General features: G+C 45.3%; 1 protein-coding gene across 2 annotated transcripts in view; it reads left to right on the top strand.

Annotated features, from left to right (window-relative positions):
* LOC143768746 (cholinesterase-like) overlaps positions 1-5,967 on the top strand; it is a 55,165-nt gene extending 49,198 nt beyond the window's left edge. For both annotated transcript variants that reach the window (XM_077257399.1, XM_077257406.1), the window contains 2 exons: positions 4,386-4,542; positions 5,851-5,967. In XM_077257399.1, coding sequence (XP_077113514.1) covers positions 4,386-4,542; positions 5,851-5,871 — 178 coding nt within the window. In that variant the 3' untranslated portion in view covers positions 5,872-5,967. The remainder of the gene's footprint in view (positions 1-4,385; positions 4,543-5,850) is intronic.
* The last annotated feature ends 14,254 nt before the right edge of the window (positions 5,968-20,221 follow it).

Below are 20,221 nucleotides of genomic sequence, written 5' to 3'. Positions count from 1 at the left end.
TACTCAGTATTGAGTTGAATATCTCTTCGGCATATCATCCCGAGACGAATGGGTTGGTAGAGAGGGCCAACCAGACCCTGGTCACATATTTACCACATTTTGTTTCTGCCAGGCAGGATGACTGGGCATCCTTGCTACCGTGGGCAGAGTTTGCGCTTAACAACGCCGTAGCCGACTTTACCGGTCAGACTCCATTCCTCCTAAATTACGGCCAGCATCCGCGTGTCCTTGTGCCCATGCCCGTGTCTTCCGCCGACTCCAGGGTGGCAGACTGGGCTGTGGAGGCACAGGACATTTGAGACCGCACTCAGGATGCCATTCGGGCCTCCAAGGAGAGAATGAGGTCCTCCGCCGATGCTCTTCGGCACCCCGCTCTGACCTTTGCTCCTGGCGACTTAGTGTGGCTCTCCGCCCCTAACATCAGGCTGCGTGTTGAGTTTGTACCTCGCTACTTGGGTCCCTTCAAGGTCCTCGAACAGGTTAACCCTGTGGTCTACCATCTGGCTCTTCCTCCACGCCTGGGTATCACTGATACCTTTCATGTGTCCCTCTTGAAGCCCGTATACTTGTCCCGGTTTTCCGAGTCATCTGCCGAGACATCAGGTTCGTCTACGGACGATTACGAGGTAAACGTTATTTTGGTGTGCAAGGTGGTATGTGGCAAAAAAATTCTATTTGGTGGATTGGAAGGGTTATGGCCCAGAGGACAGGTCCTGGGAGCCTGCTGAACACATTCGAGCTCCACAGCTCATTGCTGCCTTTGAGCGTGGTGAGGTCCAGGGAGGGGGGGGTAATGTTAGGTGTCAAGTTCCTGCCTCTGCACAGGGGGAATCTCAAACCATCTCTGCTGTGGTCTCCCATTCTTCTCCAGCTGCAGTGGAGTCTGCTCAGCAGAGACGTCGGTCCCAGTGTCTTGCTCAGTCTCACTCTGTGCATAGGGTTACCATTGCTTTTCCAGCTTCTGCCATTGAAGCCAGTGCTGGGCAGCGGCGAGCAGACGCTTTTGGGACTAAGTCCTGCTTTTCCCCTTCTGAGCATGCCCAGGGCAAGATCTCCTATTGGAGATCGAGGGTCACATGCTCAGATACTGCAGCAGATTCCATTGGTCCTCCAAGAAGGTCCTGAAGGTGCTCAACATCTGTGGCAGCTTCCCATTGGTCCTTCTGGGAAGGTCCTGTACATGCTGCAGCTATAAAAGGTTCGCATGACCGCACGGCCATGCGCTAGTGTACATTTGTATATGTGTGTTTGTTGATGAGTGCAAGTCGTCCTTAAATATCCCATCCCTATGGTATGACTGCTCACGTAAGGTGGATGTTTGCATTCTAGCGCCCGACTTAGCCATCAGCACGTAACACACAGAACAGGGTCTATTGCTGTGACCACCAGTGTGGCGCCGTGCGCTTTCACAGCGCTTTCCTGACCCAAGCCTGGGTGGTTAGTGGCGTCCGCCAGTGCGGCACCGCATGCACTCTCGTGTATCTTTAATAGTATTATTTCCTTCACTCTGACCCCTCAGTTGCGGTGTCGAGCGCAAGAGGTCTATATGAACTCAAATCCTGTGTCTTGGGATTGAGTTCTGAGACTCCTTGCTTGCGCTCTTTGTGCGGTACTGTGGCCCTGTGACGCAACAGGGTTCGCTTCCTTCACACAGGGTGAGGTTAACCCGTGTGTGTATCCACATTGTACCGCCATATAGTCCGTCATTACTTAGCAGCAGGTTCCATCTCAGCACGGTGGACCCCGGGCTGCGAACGCACCTTACTCTATCTATTCTAATTATTTGGTGCGTTCCGCTAGCCCTAACACCAGTGATCAGCTGTTTCATGTAAGGAAACTTGGCAATAAGTGTTTCATTTTGCTGTAGCGCTATTAGGGTAAGTTCACACAGGAAGTTTTTGCTGCTAATATTCAGCTGCTTTTTACAATACCAGCAAAGCCTATGATATTTCAGAAATCTCGTGCACACACGTTGTTTTTTTGTGTGATCAGTATTTTGTGCTTTGCAGCGTTTTTTTGACATAGAGCATGTCACTTCTTTCAGCGTTTTTCACCCATTGACTTGAATTGATGTTGAAAAAATGCTGCAAATACCCCAGGTTGACTTTTCTTGCAGCGTACTTGCTCTGCTACACCTAGATGGCAGGCTGCACAATGCGTTCTTACAGCCTGTCATCCAGCAGAGTGGACTCGAACTCCATTCACTTGAATGGGGGGTCCGACATTACAGTGCCACGCTGTCATATGTAATAAAAGCGCAGCAAACACCGCTTTTGAACAGCAGTCAGACAGCCACGCTTGCCACGCTGTCAGAAGACAGCAGGAGCACTCAGCTGTGATCGGAGGTGTAAACTCACCTCCGATCACTAGTGTCAGCTGATGGGACTACTGCTCACACCTGCTATTGCTAATTACAGTGACAGCAGGAGCGGCGGATGGGAGTTTTCATCTGCTGCTCCTGCGCTATAAATAAATAATTTTAAAAAACAGCGTGGGGTCCCCTACATTTTTGACAACCAGCCTTGCTAAAGCTCACAGCTGGGGGGCTGGTATTCTCAGGCTGGTAAGGAGCCATTGATATAGGCCCCCCCAGCCTAAAAATAGCAGTGCACAGCTGCCCAGAAAAGACGCATCTAGTCTTTTAATGAAATAAAACACCACACAGTTTTGACCATCTTTTTATTGTTCTGGGGGAGATAAAGCTTACATCTGGGAGTGCTGCTAATGCGACCGCTTCTGGCTGTAAGCAACTGGGGAATGAATGAGACGGAGCCGGCGCAGGCTCAGTAACTAGCGGTGACGTCACCGAGCCTGCGCTCCCTCACAGCCTGACCTGAGGTAACCTCTGCACCGTGGGAAAATGCCAGGGAAGAGGATACCACAGGTAATGTATCTATTCTATTCTATCTACAGGAAGTTGTTTTTTTTCTCTGTGTGCACTCAACTTTATTGGCATGCACAAAGAGAAAGAAAAACTCATGAAAAAAATGCAACAATAATGCAGCAAAAACGCTGCAAAAACCGCACCAAAAATGCACCTAAACCTGTGTTTTTGGCGCAGCATATTTCCTGCCAAGATGATCAGGTTTTGCAGCAGAAAAACAATGCAGAAAAAACACCCTGTGTGAACTTACCCTTACTGTGAAAATTAAGCATTACATAACACAGATTACCGTCAGTGGGCTGTCTGTATAATGCAGGACAGGGCAGGTCCTCAAGCATAATTAATACTCTTTGTGGTCATGACATGAAAGCACTGAATCATCAAGCCATCAATAACAAGATTAGCGATGTTAACTTCAGTCTTGACGAGGGGGAATTCTGGAGCCAGATGCTCCTGATTCATTAAAGGGAATCTGTCACCCCAAAAATCGTATATGAGCTAAGGCCACCGGCATCAGGGGCTTATCTAAAGCATTCTGTAATGCTGTAGATAAGTCCCCGATGTAACCTGAAAGGTAAGAAAAACAGGTTATATTATACTCACTCAGGGGCAGTCCGATCCGATGGGCATCGCTGTCCGGGTCCGGCGCCTCCTATCTTCTTACGATCATGTCCTCTTCTTGTCTTCCTGCTGCGGGTACGGCACAGGCGTACTTTGTCAGTCCTGTTGAGGGCAGAGCAAAGTACAGCAGTGCGCAGGGAAAGGTCAGAGAGGCCCAGCACCTGCGCACTGCAGTACTTTATGCTGCCCTCAACAGGGCAGATAAAGTATGCCTGCGCAGGAGCCGCAGCAGGAAGCAAAGTCATCACATGAAGATAGGAGGCGCCGGACCCGGACCGCGAGGCCCATCAAACTGGACCGCAGGGGGACCGCCCCTGGGTTAGTAAAATATAACCTCTTTTTCTCATCTTTCAGGCTACATCGGGGGTTTATCTACAGCATTACAGAATGCTGTAGATAAGCCCCTGATGCCGGTGGCCTTATCTCATATACGATTTTTGGGGTGACAGATTCCCTTTAAGAGGTGCACGTCTCGTCATGAATCAGGAAAATCAGACAAGTGGAGCGGTCTTCTGTGCACCTTGACACAAATCTTACTCCAGTCAGGGAGTTTCAACTAGTTTTGGCATCAGACACTCATACAAAACAGGTGAAACTGTCATGAAAAGGTCAAAACTCTTAAAAGTTTTTGAATAACTCCAAATTTTACATTTATATAAAAATGCTTGACTTTTAACAGAGATTGTCATCTAAATTCTGATGTAATCGCTCTGCTAGAGATCATAAGGAGACACTCATAGGTTTTCTCATAATTCGCTAATAGTATATTTTGTAAACTAGACAAACCAATAGCACTATGAGGAACTACAAGCAGCTCTGTAAGCCATTTCTAATCATGATCTAATTCACTTATGCTTTTTGCCATGATTATATACCGTAGAAACCCAAGCAATGATGATTTTAATTGGCCACAGTATTTAGCTGAAGAACAAAAATACGCCATTCTGAAAGTGGACCACACGGATGTCAAGCAAAAATGGAACAGTCAAAACTGTCAGTTTTGGAATTCCTTCTTTCCTAAACTAGCGAAAAAAACGGTGGGTGAATAATTATTATTTTATTTCTTCCAGTAATAATTAATTACTTTATTTCACTTTCTGCAATATCAGGAAGAAGATGACTTTGATGATGGTGTGTGAGCCATCAAGTCTTCTAATGAAAGCTCGAAGACGCAAAGATAGGCTTGCGTCTGTGACTAGTCACCCCGGCAGGCATTTTAAGGAATGCCAAATAGTGGGCTATTTGTTTTGGGGTTTTGTCCTGGAAGGGATATAATTTAAAATGGTTTAATTTTACAAGGTCTGTGTTGAACTTTCTTTTGAGTAGACAGCAGGTTGGAGGTTGAGGCAACTCCAGTGGTGGTTAGGTGGTAGAGAGCTGATTGCAGATTGCAAGCTTTCTGGAAGATGTAAGTATTTAGTTTGCACCATAAGGTTTCAGTCATGGGAGACAATGGGACATGCTGAGGCCCAGGATGCTAGGGGATGGGGGATGTTATGGGAAGATTTGGCAATGATTGAGTGACGAAAGCAAAAATGTTGCGGAGAGAAGGAGATCTTGTGAAGACCACTGGTTACATGTTGGGGAGGTATTGGGAGATCAGTTTGGAGATGTATGGAGAAGACAGATTATGTATGGTCTTGTAAGTCATTTAAATTGGGTTCACTGGGGAATTGGAAGCCAGTGAAGGGATTTACAGAGGGGAAAGGTGGGTGAGTAGCGACGTGGGAGGATTAATCAGACAATAGTCAAGGCAGGAGATCATAAGGTCAAGAAGTAATATTTTTCATAATGGTTGCGGAAAAGGTGAATTCTGGAAATATTTATGAGCTGGAAGTGGCAGAATGTGGTAAGGGCTTGAACATATGGTTTGAAGGACAGGGCAGAATCAAGGGTTACTTTGAGGTAGCAGAGGTGTGATACAGTAGAAAATCGAAGAAGTATCGTTTCTCCTTGCAGAGATAGACAGTAGAAAATGTGATGTCACTGATAGATCATGTAGGGGTGTTCCAATGAAATGGAGGAAAGATGATGAGTTTGGTTTTGTCCAGATTGCATTTAAGAAAGAGTAGTGAGAAGAAGGAGGATATGACTGATAAACACTCTGGAATTCAAAACAGGAAAGAGGTGACATTGGGATCAGAGAGGTAGATTTGAAAGTCATCAGCATACAGATGGTACTGCAAGCCATGGGATTTTATGAGCTGTCCCAGGCCAAACATAAAAATTGAGATGTGAAGTGGTGATAGGACAGAGTCTTGAGGAACACCTATAGAGAAAGGGTGGAATTTAAGAACATCAAATCTAGTACTAATTTTAATACTCAGCATTGTTTTTTTTTGTAGATACAAGGAGATGAACCTTAAAGTAAACTACCCTACTAAGATCAAGGCATTGGAGTGGAAGCACCATGAATAATGAAAGTGTATCTTCAATATAATAAACATATTGTCTTATGAAAATGTTCATTTTTTTTATCAGTTTTCATGATGTTTTGCATTTATTTGAAGCCATATCTGTGCCCAATGAATAAAAAAAAACCACTCGCCTCATAGGGAGCCTTTTCAAGCTGCTAAGCTGGTGAATGACATAGGTGGCACAATAACATCTAGCATCATAGAGAAGAGTGGCAAGGCATGGAGAATGACTTTATTTCTTCCATTACTGCTATTTTCAGTTAGATATGTGTTTTAAGGATGTGGATATAATTGAATTAATCAGGAACACTGCAGGAAGCCACATTGGTCATCTACCAGCCACTGATTGTTGAGGACCATGTGCTGAGGCCCAAACTATCAAATACTGAAATCTTAAAAATATGAGTTTACACCAGAAATGAACTAATAGATTTGCAGCTTCCTTTGATTAGTAGACCTGGCATGACATCATGCATGAACCACACTGAAGCTTTGATGTAGAGCAGCAAATCAGAAGAGGCACTGGGGATTCAGGCAGGTAGGAGACAGTATGGAGAAACATTACTTTTTAGATACCACCCATCAAAGGCCTCTCTTCCAGACAACCAAGTTCCTAGTTTGCACTGATGAGGGGTAGAAACCCTTACACAGTTGTGTGCAGACAAAGGATTTTAGTTTGGAGATCTCCTTAAGGATGAAACTTTAATGAACATCTGTTTTGCCCTGCGGTGCCTTAATGTATACCGGTCGGACCCACCTGCTGTGTCTCCTTGTATACTAGCTGTGCCTGCCAGTTCCTGACGTGCTTTCCTGTATACCTTTCTTGCCTGCCAGCACCTTCCATGCCTGCCTGTATATCAGCTGTACCTGCCTGAACCTGCCGAGCCTGCCTGTAAACCAGCCGTGGCTGCCAGCACCTTCTGTGCCTTACTGTATACCAGCCCAACCCACCTGCACCTGCCATATCTCCCTGTATACCAGCCATGCCTGCCAGTACCCACCATGCCTTCCTGTATATGTGCCGTGCCTGCCAGCACCTGATATGCCATGCTTGCCTGTATCAGACTGGCTTTCCCACTTCTGGCCGTCCAGGTTCCTTTGGAGGTCAGCTTCCGTGTGTCCGAGGTCCATCCTGGAGTAGCCCCTGGCATCCATCTGGAGCCAAGTCTAACCACACCATCAAGGGCTCTAGCGAAAAGTCAGGTGTTCACCTAATCATGCCCCTCCAGGCTTTTCTTGGTCCACGGCACAGTGGTCCACTAAGGCTACTTTCACACTAGCGTCGCTTGCTGTCCGTCGCAATGCGTCTTTTTGGAGAAAAAACGCATCCTGCAAAGTTGCCCGCAGGATGCGTTTTTTCTCCATAGGCTTGCATTAGCGACGCATTGCGACGTATGGCCACACGTTGCATTCATTGTGCGACGTATGCGTCATGTTTTGTAACATTTTTGTGCGTCGTGTCTGCCATTTCCGACCACGCATGCGTGGCCAGAACTCCTCCCCCTCCTCCCCGGACATTACAATGGGGCAGCGGATGCGTTGAACTGTTCATTATTTTCACAACGTGCGTCGGTACGTCGGGCCAACGCATGGCGACGGCCCCGTACCGACGCTAGTGTGAAAGTAGCCTAACATGTACGATGCAGATTGCTCAGACCATGACTCTCCATTCCCTCCAAAATATGACCTGTATCAAGTGGTTTCCTGTCCGAGGAACCAGCAGGACAAATAATTCTTACAATAGCAGCTCTAGTGAGATAACCTACCATATATACTCGAGTATAAGCCGACCCAGGTATAAGCCGAGACCCCTAATTTTGCAACAAAAAACTGGGAAAACTTATTGACTCAAGTATAAGCCTAGGGTGGAAAATGCAGCAGCTACCGGTAAATGTCAAAAATAAAAATAGATACCAATAAAAGTAAAATTAATTTAGACATCAGTAGGTTAAGTGTTTTTGAATATCCATATTGAATCAGGATCCCCATATAATGCTCCATACAGTTCATGATGGGCCCCATAAGATGCTCCATACAAACTACGCCCCATCTAATGCTCCATAACATTTATGATGGGCCCCATAAGATGCTCCGTATTAAAATATGCCCCATATAATGCTGCACAAATGTTGATTATGGCCCCATAAGATGCTCCATAGACTATTATGCCCCATATAATGCTGCACAAATGCTGATTATGGCCCCATAAGATGCTCCATACAGATATTTGCCCCATATAATGCAGCACAAATGCTGATTATGGCCACATAAGATGCTCCATATAAAAATGTGCCTCATATAATGCTCCATACAGTTCATTATGGCCCCATAAGATGCTCCATATAAAAATGTGCCACATATAATGCTCCGGACAGTTCATTATGGCCCCATAAGATGCTTCATATAACAATGTGCCACATATAATGCTCCATGCAGTTCATTATGGCCCCATAAGGCCTCTTTCACACTTCAGTCTTTTGGCGTCAGTTTGAATCCGCCGTTTTCATCAAATAGCGGATCCGCCATTTTTTTTTTGGCGGATCCGCTATTTTCCCATAGACTTGCATTAGCGACGGATTGTGGCGGATGGTCGTCCGTTCCATCCGCCATGCGACAGATCCGTCGAAATTTGGCAGACGTTGTCTAGACATTGACGGACATTATAACGTTTTTTGTCGGCGCCGAAATGGCGGTTCGCGACGGATCATAGAATGGGTGCCTATGGGCGACGGATCCGTCGCGACCGTCATTTCGGCGGATCCGTCGCCCCAATCCGCTTTTTCAATTGCGCATGCTCCAAAAAGTAGATACTTTTCCCAGACAACCCCCAAGTAACTGATCCGTCAAAAAAAAGGATCCGTTAGAACAGTTTTCTCAACAATTGTGACGGATCCGTCGATCCGTCATTATGTCGGAGCAGACTGACGCCAAACAACTGAAGTGTGAAAGAAGCCTAAGATGCTCCATATAACATTGTGCCACATATAATGCTCCATGAAGTTCATTATGGCCCCATAAGATGCTCCATATAACAATGTGTCACATATAATGCTCCATACAGTTCATTATGGCTCCATAAGATGCTCCATATTACAATGTGCCACATATAATGCTCCATACGGTTCATTATGGCCCCATAAGATGCTCCATATAACAATGTGCCACATATACAGTAATGCTCCATACAGTTCATTATGGCCCCATAGATGCTCCATATAAAAATGTGCCACATGTAATGCTGTTGCAATAAAAAAAGATATACTCACCTCTCTTGCTACCCGCTGCTCCTCAGCGTCCCGTCTCTCTGCAGTGACTGTTCAGGCAGAGGGCGGAGCGCACACTAATACATCATCGCGCCCTCTGACCTGAACAGTCACTGCAGAGGACGCGGAAGACGGAGCGGCAGTGGAACGAGGAAAGGTGAATATGAAATACTCACCTGCTCCCGGCGCAGTCCCTGGCAGCTTATCCCGGACAGATGGTCTCTGGCGCCCGCATTTCGTCCTCTGTTCAGCGGTCACTGGTACCGCTCATTACAGTAATGAATAGGCGGCTCCACCCCCTATGGGAGTGGAGTCCATATTCATTACTTTAATGAGTGGTACCACGTGACTGCTGAACAGAGGAAGAGCTGCAGGCACTGGAGACCATGGGACATGCAGGGACAGCACCAGGAGCAGGTGAGTATGTGACAGTCGTCGCTCCCCCTAACCCGCCGACCCCCCGCCAACCATGACTTGAGTATAAGCCGAGAGGGGCACTTTCGGCCCCAAAAAATGGGCTGAAAATCTCGGCTTATACTCGAGTATATATGGTACATATATTTGGTAACAACCAGTTCAAGGAGCCTCTTTGCAATATCTGATGTTTCATATATAACAATATACAAACATATAGATCCTTTGCTGAGTAGCTCCTAAAAAATTAAGGACAAGATCAAGAAGCCAAACCAAAATGAATAAATAAAGATATAATATTCAAAGAAGTAATGAATAGGAGTCCTAAGTTGAAAACTGGAAGCATATAATGATAATTGCATGTGATAAAAGGACCTGTACGCAATATTGAACCCATAGGGTATCAAGTGATAACATCTAAAGGGAATTGACTTGCCAGAAAACCACAGGCAAGATGCAAGGAAGAGCCCACAAATGATAGAAAACTGTGCCCGGAAGTAAAGGGAACCAATTCATCTTATAACCAGGAGCCTGGGATACCATCCTCTCATTTTTCCACTGGCTTCTTCCGGCGGTGTGGCCAGGTGAGGGGCGGTGATCTGTTTATATGAGTGCACAGCCAATGAAAGTGGCGAATCTGTGAGACACACTGGCTTGTCAACGCATGCCGCTCTTGCCACGCCCCAGAACAATGTAACTTCCTGGAATATGCATGGTGACATGCAAGCGTGGAACGCAAGCCGTCACCACATCTGCATTTCTGGAAGCTTGCCGGGGTCTGGGTAAACAGCGCCTGCATACAGCCAGCTTACATATAGTGACTCGCCGAGTACATCACAAATGAGAAAACAAAAGAACCCATTGTAATGTGAGTAGAATAGCTTTTATTAATTAAAGTGCCCTGATTAAACCTACATTTAAACAGTATGAAATTATATAAAGTGAGTGGGCACATATAATAATGATAATGAATAAGTTCAAAGTAGGTGTATTACAAGAATGCATGAGTAAAGTGACTAGTGCAATATGAAACTCATACATAAAGTACACTTAAGATTACAAAAATTCATTCTTAATAATAATTACTATACAATACTGTGATATGGCTATAGGAAGCTATTCATCCATAAACAAAATGAAGGGACAACCAGTTAGATGAACTGAGTCCCACAGTGATAATATGCAGCTAGAGCAGGCATACAATGATGAGAGTAATCATCAGTTAGTGTCTGTGCAATAGATAAATAAAATAAAAAATGCTGTGGGACCCTTCTATTTTGATAACCAGCACAAGTAAAGCTGACAGATGCAGGCTACAGCCCTCAGCTATCAGTTTTATATTGGCTGGTTATAATAAATAGAGGGGTTCCACGTCGTTTTTTAAATAAATAAATAAAAAAAAATGAGTGGGGTCCCTCATATTTTTGACAACCAGCCAATCTGAATCAACCAGCCTTTACATTTTTCATGTTTGTTTTCTTCAATTAAAGGACTTATTCATGTATATGTCTTTATTTAATTTTCACAATGGGGGTTAGTAATGGGGGTGTCTTTTAGATGCCTCTCCATTACTACCCCTTGGGTTTGATGTCAGAGGATTTAAAACAGCTGACATTAACTCCAAAACTGTTACCCCACTTGTCACAGCACCAGGTAAACCGGAAAGAGCCGAGGCTAATCACCAGATTTGGCATATGAAATAGATGCACCATTTCTGGGGCAGCTTAGGCCTCATGCTTTTAGTCTAGGTGTCCTGCTCCTCTGCTCCTGGGCCTGCTATGGCTACAAGCACATGAGCCTGTCTTGGATTGGAGATCCAGAGAAATACTTTGTTGGAGTAAGTCCTATCAAGAAAACTGTCTTGTTCCTAATCATCCTGCTCGACCTCCCGCTTCTCCATCAAATTTATCTGGCTTGCCTCCTGCTTATTGGACCTATGCAGATGTCTTCGTTAAGAAAGAGGTGGATATGCTACTACCACACAGGCCGTACGACTGCCCTGTAACCCTTCTTCCTGGTTCTTCTCCCCCTCCCAGGTAGAGACCAGAGCCATGTCCAAATAGATCAAGGAGAACTTAAGGTACCTTCACACGAAACGACATCGCTAGCGATCCGTGACGTTGCAGCGTCCTGGCTAGCGATATCGTTTAGTTTGACACGCAGCAGCGATCAGGATCCTGCTGTGATGTCGCTGGTCGCTGAATAAAGTCCAGAACTTTATTTGGTCGTCCGATCGCTGTGTATCGTTGTGTTTGAAAGCAAAAGCAACGATACCAGCGATGTTTTACACTGGTAACCAGGGTAAACATCGGGTTACCAAGCGCAGAGCCGCGCTTAGTAACCCGATGTTTACCCTGGTTACCAGCGTAAAAGTAAAAAAAACAAACAGCACATACTTACATGCGTCCCCCAGCGTCTGCTTCCTGACACTTACTGAGCGCCGGCCCTAAAAGTGAAAGTGAAAGCACAGCGGTGACGTCACCGCTGTGCTGTTAGGGCCGGAGCTCAGTCAGTGTCAGGAAGCAGACGCTGGGGGACGCATGTAAGTATGTGCTGTTTGTTTTTTTTACTTTTACGCTGGTAACCAGGATAAACATCGGGTTACTAAGCGCGGCCCTGCGCTTAGCAACCCGATGTTTACCCTGGTTACCCGGGGACCTCGGCATCGTTGGTCGCTGGAGAGCGGTCTGTGTGACAGCTCTCCAGCGATCAAACAGCGACGCTGCAGCGATCGGCATCGTTGTCGCTATCGCTGCAGCGTCGCTTCGTGTGAAGGTACCTTTAGCCAGGGGATTTATCTGGAAGTCATCCTCCCCAGCTGGAGAAGGATTCTTCTTTGTTAAGTAGAAGGATGACTCACTCCATCTATTGACTATAGGGCCTCAAACAGATAAAGAGCAAGAATAAGTTTCCTCTGCCCCTCATCACAGAGTTGTTTCATTATTTCAGAGGGTCCAGAGTCTTTACTAAACTTGATCTGCGAGGGGCATATAACCTGATCCAAATACGCCAGAGGGACAAATGAAAGACTGCCTTTAACAGCCAGGAAGGTCATTATGAGTATCTCGTAATGCTGATTGAACTCTGCAATGCTCCAGCAGTCTTCCAAGAACTAGTGTATGATATCTTCTGGGATCTACTCTACTCTTTTGATTGGTGACTTACCTGGACAACATATTGGTGTTCTCCCCCGATCTGCCCACACACAAGAGGGAAGTCCGCCAGGTCCTGCAGAGGTTGAGGAACAACTATTTATACCACAATTTTGAGAAGTGCATATTTGAGCAAATCTCTCTTCCCTTCCTAGGATGCATCATTACTAAGACCAGGCAGAGGATAGATCCTGAGAAAGTGTTCACCATCCTGGAGGGACCCTGTCCTGAAGGCCTGGAAGTCATCCAGCGGTTTCTGTGATTTGCTAATTACTACCACCAGTTCATTCCACATTTCTCCTAACGAACCACCCCAATCTCTGCCTTAACCCACAAGGGTGCTAACCCTACGGTATGGAAAAAAAAGGGAAGACAAGCACACATAGTGTAATATTGAAAGGTACAGATGAGAAGGGATTTATGGAGTCGCTGTAGGATGCAGTGACACACAGGAGACAGAGCAAAGTTAACAGAGATTTTATAAAACACAACAATAGATCAAGCAGGGGGGTATAATAATAAAGGTAACAAAAGTTCAAGTTATCAGTCTCTGGGCCATGGAAGGAGGTGGCTGGAAGATCCCTCGGTGGCGCCGCAGGCGGCGTGAGAAGTCTCCAATCCGGTCCCACAGAAAGGCGATGCACTGTCTCCTTGCGGTGGTGAATCCTCCAGGTCCTTCGGCACGTGGTCTCTTGGTACAGGCACAAGATGTTGTAGAGGTGTAGGTCCGCGGCACAGTGGACATAGCATACAGTTCAGCAGATAAAGCTGCAGAAATAATATGCAGTCCAGCGGTTACGGCCACAGAAGCAGGCCAGCACTCAGTAGGCACTGCAGGGATAGGACTCAGCGGTGCCTCTGTGATGGTGAGCGGAACGATGCTCTGAAATCCGTACTGGTCACTGTGCAGTGCGGGGATCTCTTTGGGCTCTGAATTGTCAGTCGGGATGGCACTGCTAGCTGACGTGGGTAAAAAGTGCATCAAAGGGGTCAGCAGGGCGACCCAAGGACACCACCATCTATGATGGGTATGTTGGGCTAACATTTTATGGTTTATCCATCTATTGATATATGTATCTTATCTTATATTGATTGGTCACCAGTCTCTTTCATTTTCATATATTATTGCCATTGGTTGCATGTATTTTTTGATCCCACCCACCCTTGGTGATTTGGTTGTCCACCCTCTCCTTGCTGTACCAGCATGTCTCCTAAACCTTTTTTTCCTCTTTGTGTCATAATTTATGATGTATTTGATACTTTTATATGATGCTTCAATAATTAAATCATTGTGTTTTTATATTTTTCGCGGTGTTTCTGTACTCCTTTTTCTTTGTATATAAAAATTGCTATTCCACTCTGGAACAGCTTACTTCAAACAGCACCGCGGTGTACTCTGAAACATCAAATTTCCTTTTTCTATTAACCATAGGGTATGGACTCTAGAGGCTGTAAGTGCCTTTGCCTCCCTTAAAAAGGACTTTTCTTCAGCTCCAGTGCTGCATCGACCTGACAGGAATAAACAATTCTTTTTGGAGGTTGATGCTCCTTCCTCTAGGACGGTGCCATTCTTACTCAGAAGTCTCCTACCAGATGTATGGTGATCTGCAGTTTATTTTCCAAAGCCATCTATGCTCCAGGGCACAACTATTCGATAGGTGATCAAGAACTGTTGGAGATTAAATTGGCTTTGGAGGAGTGGCACTTTCTACTTGAAGAAGCGGTTCATCCAGTAATTATCTATACTGACCACAAAAATAGAACCTATCTGTATTCTGCGCAGCGGCTAAATCTGTGTCAAGCCAGGTGGTCTTTGTTCTTCGCTCGCTTTGATTTTGTTCTCCATTTCCAACCATTGGACAAGAAAATAAAGGTGGTTCATTTTCTACGTTATTTCTGTCTTCTGACCAAGAGGAGCTGCAGCGAATCATTGAGTCCTCCGAGATGCTTACTGTCACTCTGCTGGACTTGTCTTGAGTCCCATCTGGACTTGCGTTGAGTCCCATCTGGAAAGACATTCATTGCTAAACTGAAAAGGAAAAGGTTCTTCACAGGGGTTACGCGTCTAAACTGGCTGGTCAAGCCGGACAGAAGAAAATGGCTCTTCACATTTCACAGCATTATTGGTGGCTATCTCTGCACAAGATAGTGTGGATTTCATCTCAGCCTGTCCGTTCTGTGCCCAGAATAAGACTACAAGATAAAACTTGAATGAACCCCTGAGATTTGACTTCTTCTAAACACAGCAGCGCAGGAGATATCTACAAATTTGCAACGGGCTGGGTGGTGGAACCACTGTGCCAAAGCCCAAGGAAGACCTGGAGGGGCGTGACTAGGAGTCTCACCCAATCTGACCACAGACATGCAGCAGTTAACGACACTGCGATCCATGGAGAGACAAAGGAGGTGATCCAGGTGCTAGTCCAGGATTGACCTTTGCGAGGGACGAGGGAGAATCCATTGTGGATTATAGGACATCTCCATCCATTCCTGAAATGTGCCCTCACCCTTGCATCCCCCAAGGCCATAAAAAGCCATGCAGTGTTTATCTTTAATTAAAAACCAGGAACAAACCTTTTGAAGCTCTCAACAAAATGGTGTGAAATCCTCTGCAGCTGCAGCCAGCTAGCTCCCTTTGTCTGACCAAGCACATGAAGATACAGTGGCACAACAAGTCACAGCAGGCTCTGAGGTATTGAATCTGGAAAATGACCTATAATAACAGAGTGCAATATTCCCGAGACTAGCCAAGCACATAATCCAAATCGGCGTTCCTTCCCCACACACCCATATTATTTAACCACCTCCAGAACCCTGCATTATGGAGTTATGAAGCATAGCTACCAGGAATTACATACAATAGGCATATTTATTCTCTACGCGCTGATAAAATCCAGCGGAACCCAGTGAGAGCGCCACCGACCCATTCAGAGCATCAGGTGGAAAGTTATGGTCCATCCACGGTTCTGGATAGAAAATGATATTCTCAGAGATGGGAGAGAGGTGCACCACCCAGGGGTGGGAGATGTGTGAGGAAACAGCCTAGGAGATATAAGGCAGCCCCTCATTTTGGACTTAGTTTTTTCTACAGGCAGGAGGATACGTTTGCTGACGCAGCACGGAAAGCCTGTAACTAAGATTTGGACCTGTGATCCATCAGCGCCTCCCTGTGGTCACATGCTACATAACACGGTAATTGCAATCTATCTGTACCCTATCTTTGCACTGCACTCCTGACTGTTTACCTGTATATTGTTCTTGTAAATATATACCTGTATATTTCTAGTGCGCCTTTTCAGCGATTAAATATAAAATTAATCTTGGGCTGCTCTTTTATCTCGATTCACGAATCCCCATGTCAACATGCTCGGTTGGTTATATTATTTGCTACCACGGGGTTGGTTTCTGACCCGATATAAGCCTGCTGTCGGACGTGGCTTATTTCAAACGAGGAACTGGTTGCAGAATACCGTACTGTTTTAGTGAGAAACTCTGGCAGTGACAGCTGGGAGGTTTATATATATATATCCCCAGCCTGGAATGGTGATATATATCCCCCCTCACTAGGAGCGCCTCACTAACTCGTACTTATAAGGGAAGCCTTTCTAGCGACTATTTGCCCTCGCTGCAGTTCCCTGACTGACCTGGAGCCTTGGATTGACATATCATCTTGAAAAACAAGAAGGATTTTATGTTGCAGAATATGCCCACTATACCGGGATTTCATGCTCTACCCAAAGTGCATAAGGGTGCACAGCCCTCTCCTGGTTCTCCTCCTACCTCTCTGACCGCTCCTTCACTGTATCTTTTGCCGGCTCCTCTTCCTCTCCTCATCCCTTACTATCGGGGTTCCGCAAGGCTCAGTCCTAGCCCCCCCCCTCTTCTCTCTTTACACGGCCCCTATTGGACAAACAATCAGCAGACTTGGGTTCCAGTATCATGTCTATGCTGATGACACCCAATTATACACTTCTTCCCCTGACATCACCCCCACTCTAATTCAAAATACCAAGGATTGTTTGTCTGCTGTCTCTAACATCATGTCCTCCCTCTATCTGAAACTAAATCTCTCCAAAACTGAACTACTTGTGTTTCTCCCTTCTACTAAACTCACTCTACCCAACATCGAAATTACCCTGGAGGATTCAACCATAACTCCCAAGCAGCATGCCCGCTGTCTTGGGGTCATATTCGACTCCAAACTTTCCTTTACTCCCTATATCTGATCACTCACTCGCTCTTGTCACCTGCATCTTAAAAACATCTCCAGAATCTGACCTTTTCTCACCTTTGAAACTGCTTAGACTCTTACTGTCGCTCTTATTCATTCTCGTCTGGACAACTGCAACTCTCTTCTGATCGGTCTCCCTCTTTCCAAACTTTCTCCTCTCCAATCCATCTTGAATGCGGCAGCCAGGGTCATATTTCTGTCCAGCCGCTTCACCGACGCCTCCATCTTGTGCCAGTCCTTACACTGGCTACCAATTCGCTACAGGGTCCAGTATAAACTCATCTCTCTCACCCACAAAGCTCTCCACAGTTCTGCACCGCCTTATATCTCCTCTCTCATCTCCATCTATCGCCCTACACGTGCCCTCCGTTCTACAAATGACCTAAGACTAACATCCCCCGTAATCTGAACCTCGCACCTCGGTCTCCAAGACTTCTCTCGTGCTGCGCCAGCTCTCTGGAATGCACTTCCCCAGACGATCAGACTAATACCTAGCCCCGACCTATTCAAGCACGCTTTAAAAACCCATCTCTTCAAACAAGCCTACCACATCAACTACTCAGTAAACTAACTTTGTCCTGTTCCCTCCTTCCAAATATTATCTGCATGTGAATCCTACTATTCATCTATCCCCACACCCTCCACGCACATGATAACTGCACTATGAAGAGGAAAGTTCTGGACTGGACCAAGGGAACCCAGTGGACGTAGTGTATATGGACTTTTCAAAAGCTTTTGATACGGTGCCACACAAAAGGTTGATAAATAAAATGAAAATAATGGGGATAGGGGAAAATATGTGCAAGTGGGTTAAGAGCAGGCTCAGGGATAGGAAACAAAGGGTGGTTATTAATGGAGAAAACTTGGATTGGGTCGCGGTTAGCAGTGGGGGTACCACAGGGGTCAGTATTGGGCCCTCTTCTTTTTAACATATTTATTAATGACCTTGTATGGGGCATACAGAGCAGAATTTCAATATTTGCAGGGTAATCAATACAGAGGAGGACAATTTTATATTACAGGATCATTTATGTAAACTAGAAGCTTGGGCTGATAAATGGCAAATGAGCTTTAATGGGGATAAATGTAAGGTCATGCACTTGGGTAGAAGTAATAAGATGTATAACTATTTGCTTAGTTCTAAAACTCTGGTTAAAACCGTCAATGAAAAAGACCTGGGTGTATGGGTGGATGACAAACTCACATTTAGTGGCCAGTGTCACGCAGCTGCTACAAAGGCAAATAAAATAATGGGATGCATTAAAAGATGCATAGATCCTCATGAGGAGAACATAATTTTACCTCCATACAAGTCACTAGTGCGACCACACTTAGAATACTGTGTACAGTTCTGGTCTCCGGTGTGTAAGAAAGACATAGCTGAACTAGAGCGGGTGCAGAGAAGAGCGACCAAGGTTATTAGACGACTGGGGGGTCTGCAATACCAAGATAGGTTATTACACTTGGGGCTATTTAGTTTGGCAAAACAAAGGCTAAGGGGTGATCTTATTTTAATGTATAAATATATGAGGGGACAGTACAAAGACCTTTCTGATGATCTTTTTAATCATAGACCTGAGACAGGGACAAGGGGGCACCGTCTACGTCTGGAGGAAAGAAGGTTTAAGCATAATAACAGACGCGGATTATTTACTGCAAGAGCAGTGAGACTATGGAACTCTCTGCCATATGATGTTGTAATGAGTGATTCATTACTTAAATTTAAGAGGGGACTGGATGCCTTTCTTGAAAAGTATAATGTTACAGGTTATATATACTAGATTCCTTGATAGGGCGTTGATCCAGGGAACTAGTCTGATTGCCGCATGTGGAGTCGGGAAGGAATTTTTTTCCCCGATGTGGAGATTACTCTTTGCCACATGGTTTTTTTTTGCCTTCCTCTGGATCAACGTGTTAGGGCATGTTAGGTTAGACTATGCGTTGAACTAGAAGGACTTAAAGTCTTCCTTCAACCTTAATAACTATGTTACTATGTTACTACCACCAGCTGAGGGGCACAGCCATTGGCAGCCCATGTGCTCCCACCTATGCCATCTTGCTCCTGTGGTGATGGGAGGACACTATTATTTTGGGGATCAACAGATCGGCCATCTTCTGGTGTTGCTACATTGACATTTTGATATTCTAGACGGGGGAGGTCCTCTCCTTCAAGAGGTTTGTCCGAGAGTTAAATAATAATGTTATAGGCATAAACTTTACCTCAGAGATCGACTTTAGTTCTATAAATTTTTTGGACATCACTATTCAAAAAGATAGTGATGGCCATTTACGAACGACTGTGTACAGAAAGCCAACCTCTACAGTTTTCTTGGATGGGGCAGCCACCACCCCCTCAGTCTCCGTAAGGGTATTCCTAAGGGGCAATACCATAGAATCAAAAGAAATTGTTCCCACACTCCTTGACTACCTCTCTTGGCCCTAATGGTTCTGGGTGGTTCTATCGTATTCTCCTTATTTAAGGAGAACCGTATTGGAAATAATCATACCATTGGCAACTCATTTTAGATATTGTTGGTGTTAAGCAATGTGGATTATCTATTGATTGTTTTATGTGATCTGTCAGTGATATACTTTATGTAACATTACCCTAACATATACACTATTATTTATACCACTCTATTGGCCCTATTCAATGGTATGCTGCGCTTTGCACCATGATGTTTCTTGACAGGTGTTTATTCAATCGTTTTGTGGGCCCAAAATTTAGTAATGCATGATTTTTTTTATTATATGCCCGATATAGGAGCCATATTGAAATGCACTGGAACGCATGATCTCTCTGTACATGATGTATGGATATCTGATCCACGATCCATTTTTTCACATATGCAAAATTAGCCATTCTTATTACCTCCCCTGGACCGATTGTTGGAACGCGGTGGAACAAACTCACTTCCAGTCCTAGGCACAAGCGCTCTGAAGGTGAATGATATCGGAATAGTTCCAGACATGCGTCATGCATCTCATGTTACATCACATCCAGTTCCTAACCTTGGAATGCTACATTGACATGCATACCGACCAGGGACACTCATTGTCTACAACACCTGTAAGTTCCTTCCTCCATAAATTGTTGGGGTTGCCATTTTAACGTCAAACATCTCATCAGAGGGAACTAACCCTAGATGTCCTTGGTCACTATAGTGTAAGAGGGGCCAGGGCAGTAGTCGTGGCTTTCAATGGTCGCTGCTTTAGCGCACCCTGGCCCTCCATCACAT

This window comes from Ranitomeya variabilis, chromosome 1 (assembly GCF_051348905.1).
Source record: "Ranitomeya variabilis isolate aRanVar5 chromosome 1, aRanVar5.hap1, whole genome shotgun sequence".
In the NCBI taxonomy this organism is placed as follows: Eukaryota; Metazoa; Chordata; class Amphibia; order Anura; family Dendrobatidae; genus Ranitomeya; species Ranitomeya variabilis.
This window is presented reverse-complemented; position numbering and strand designations above follow the sequence as displayed.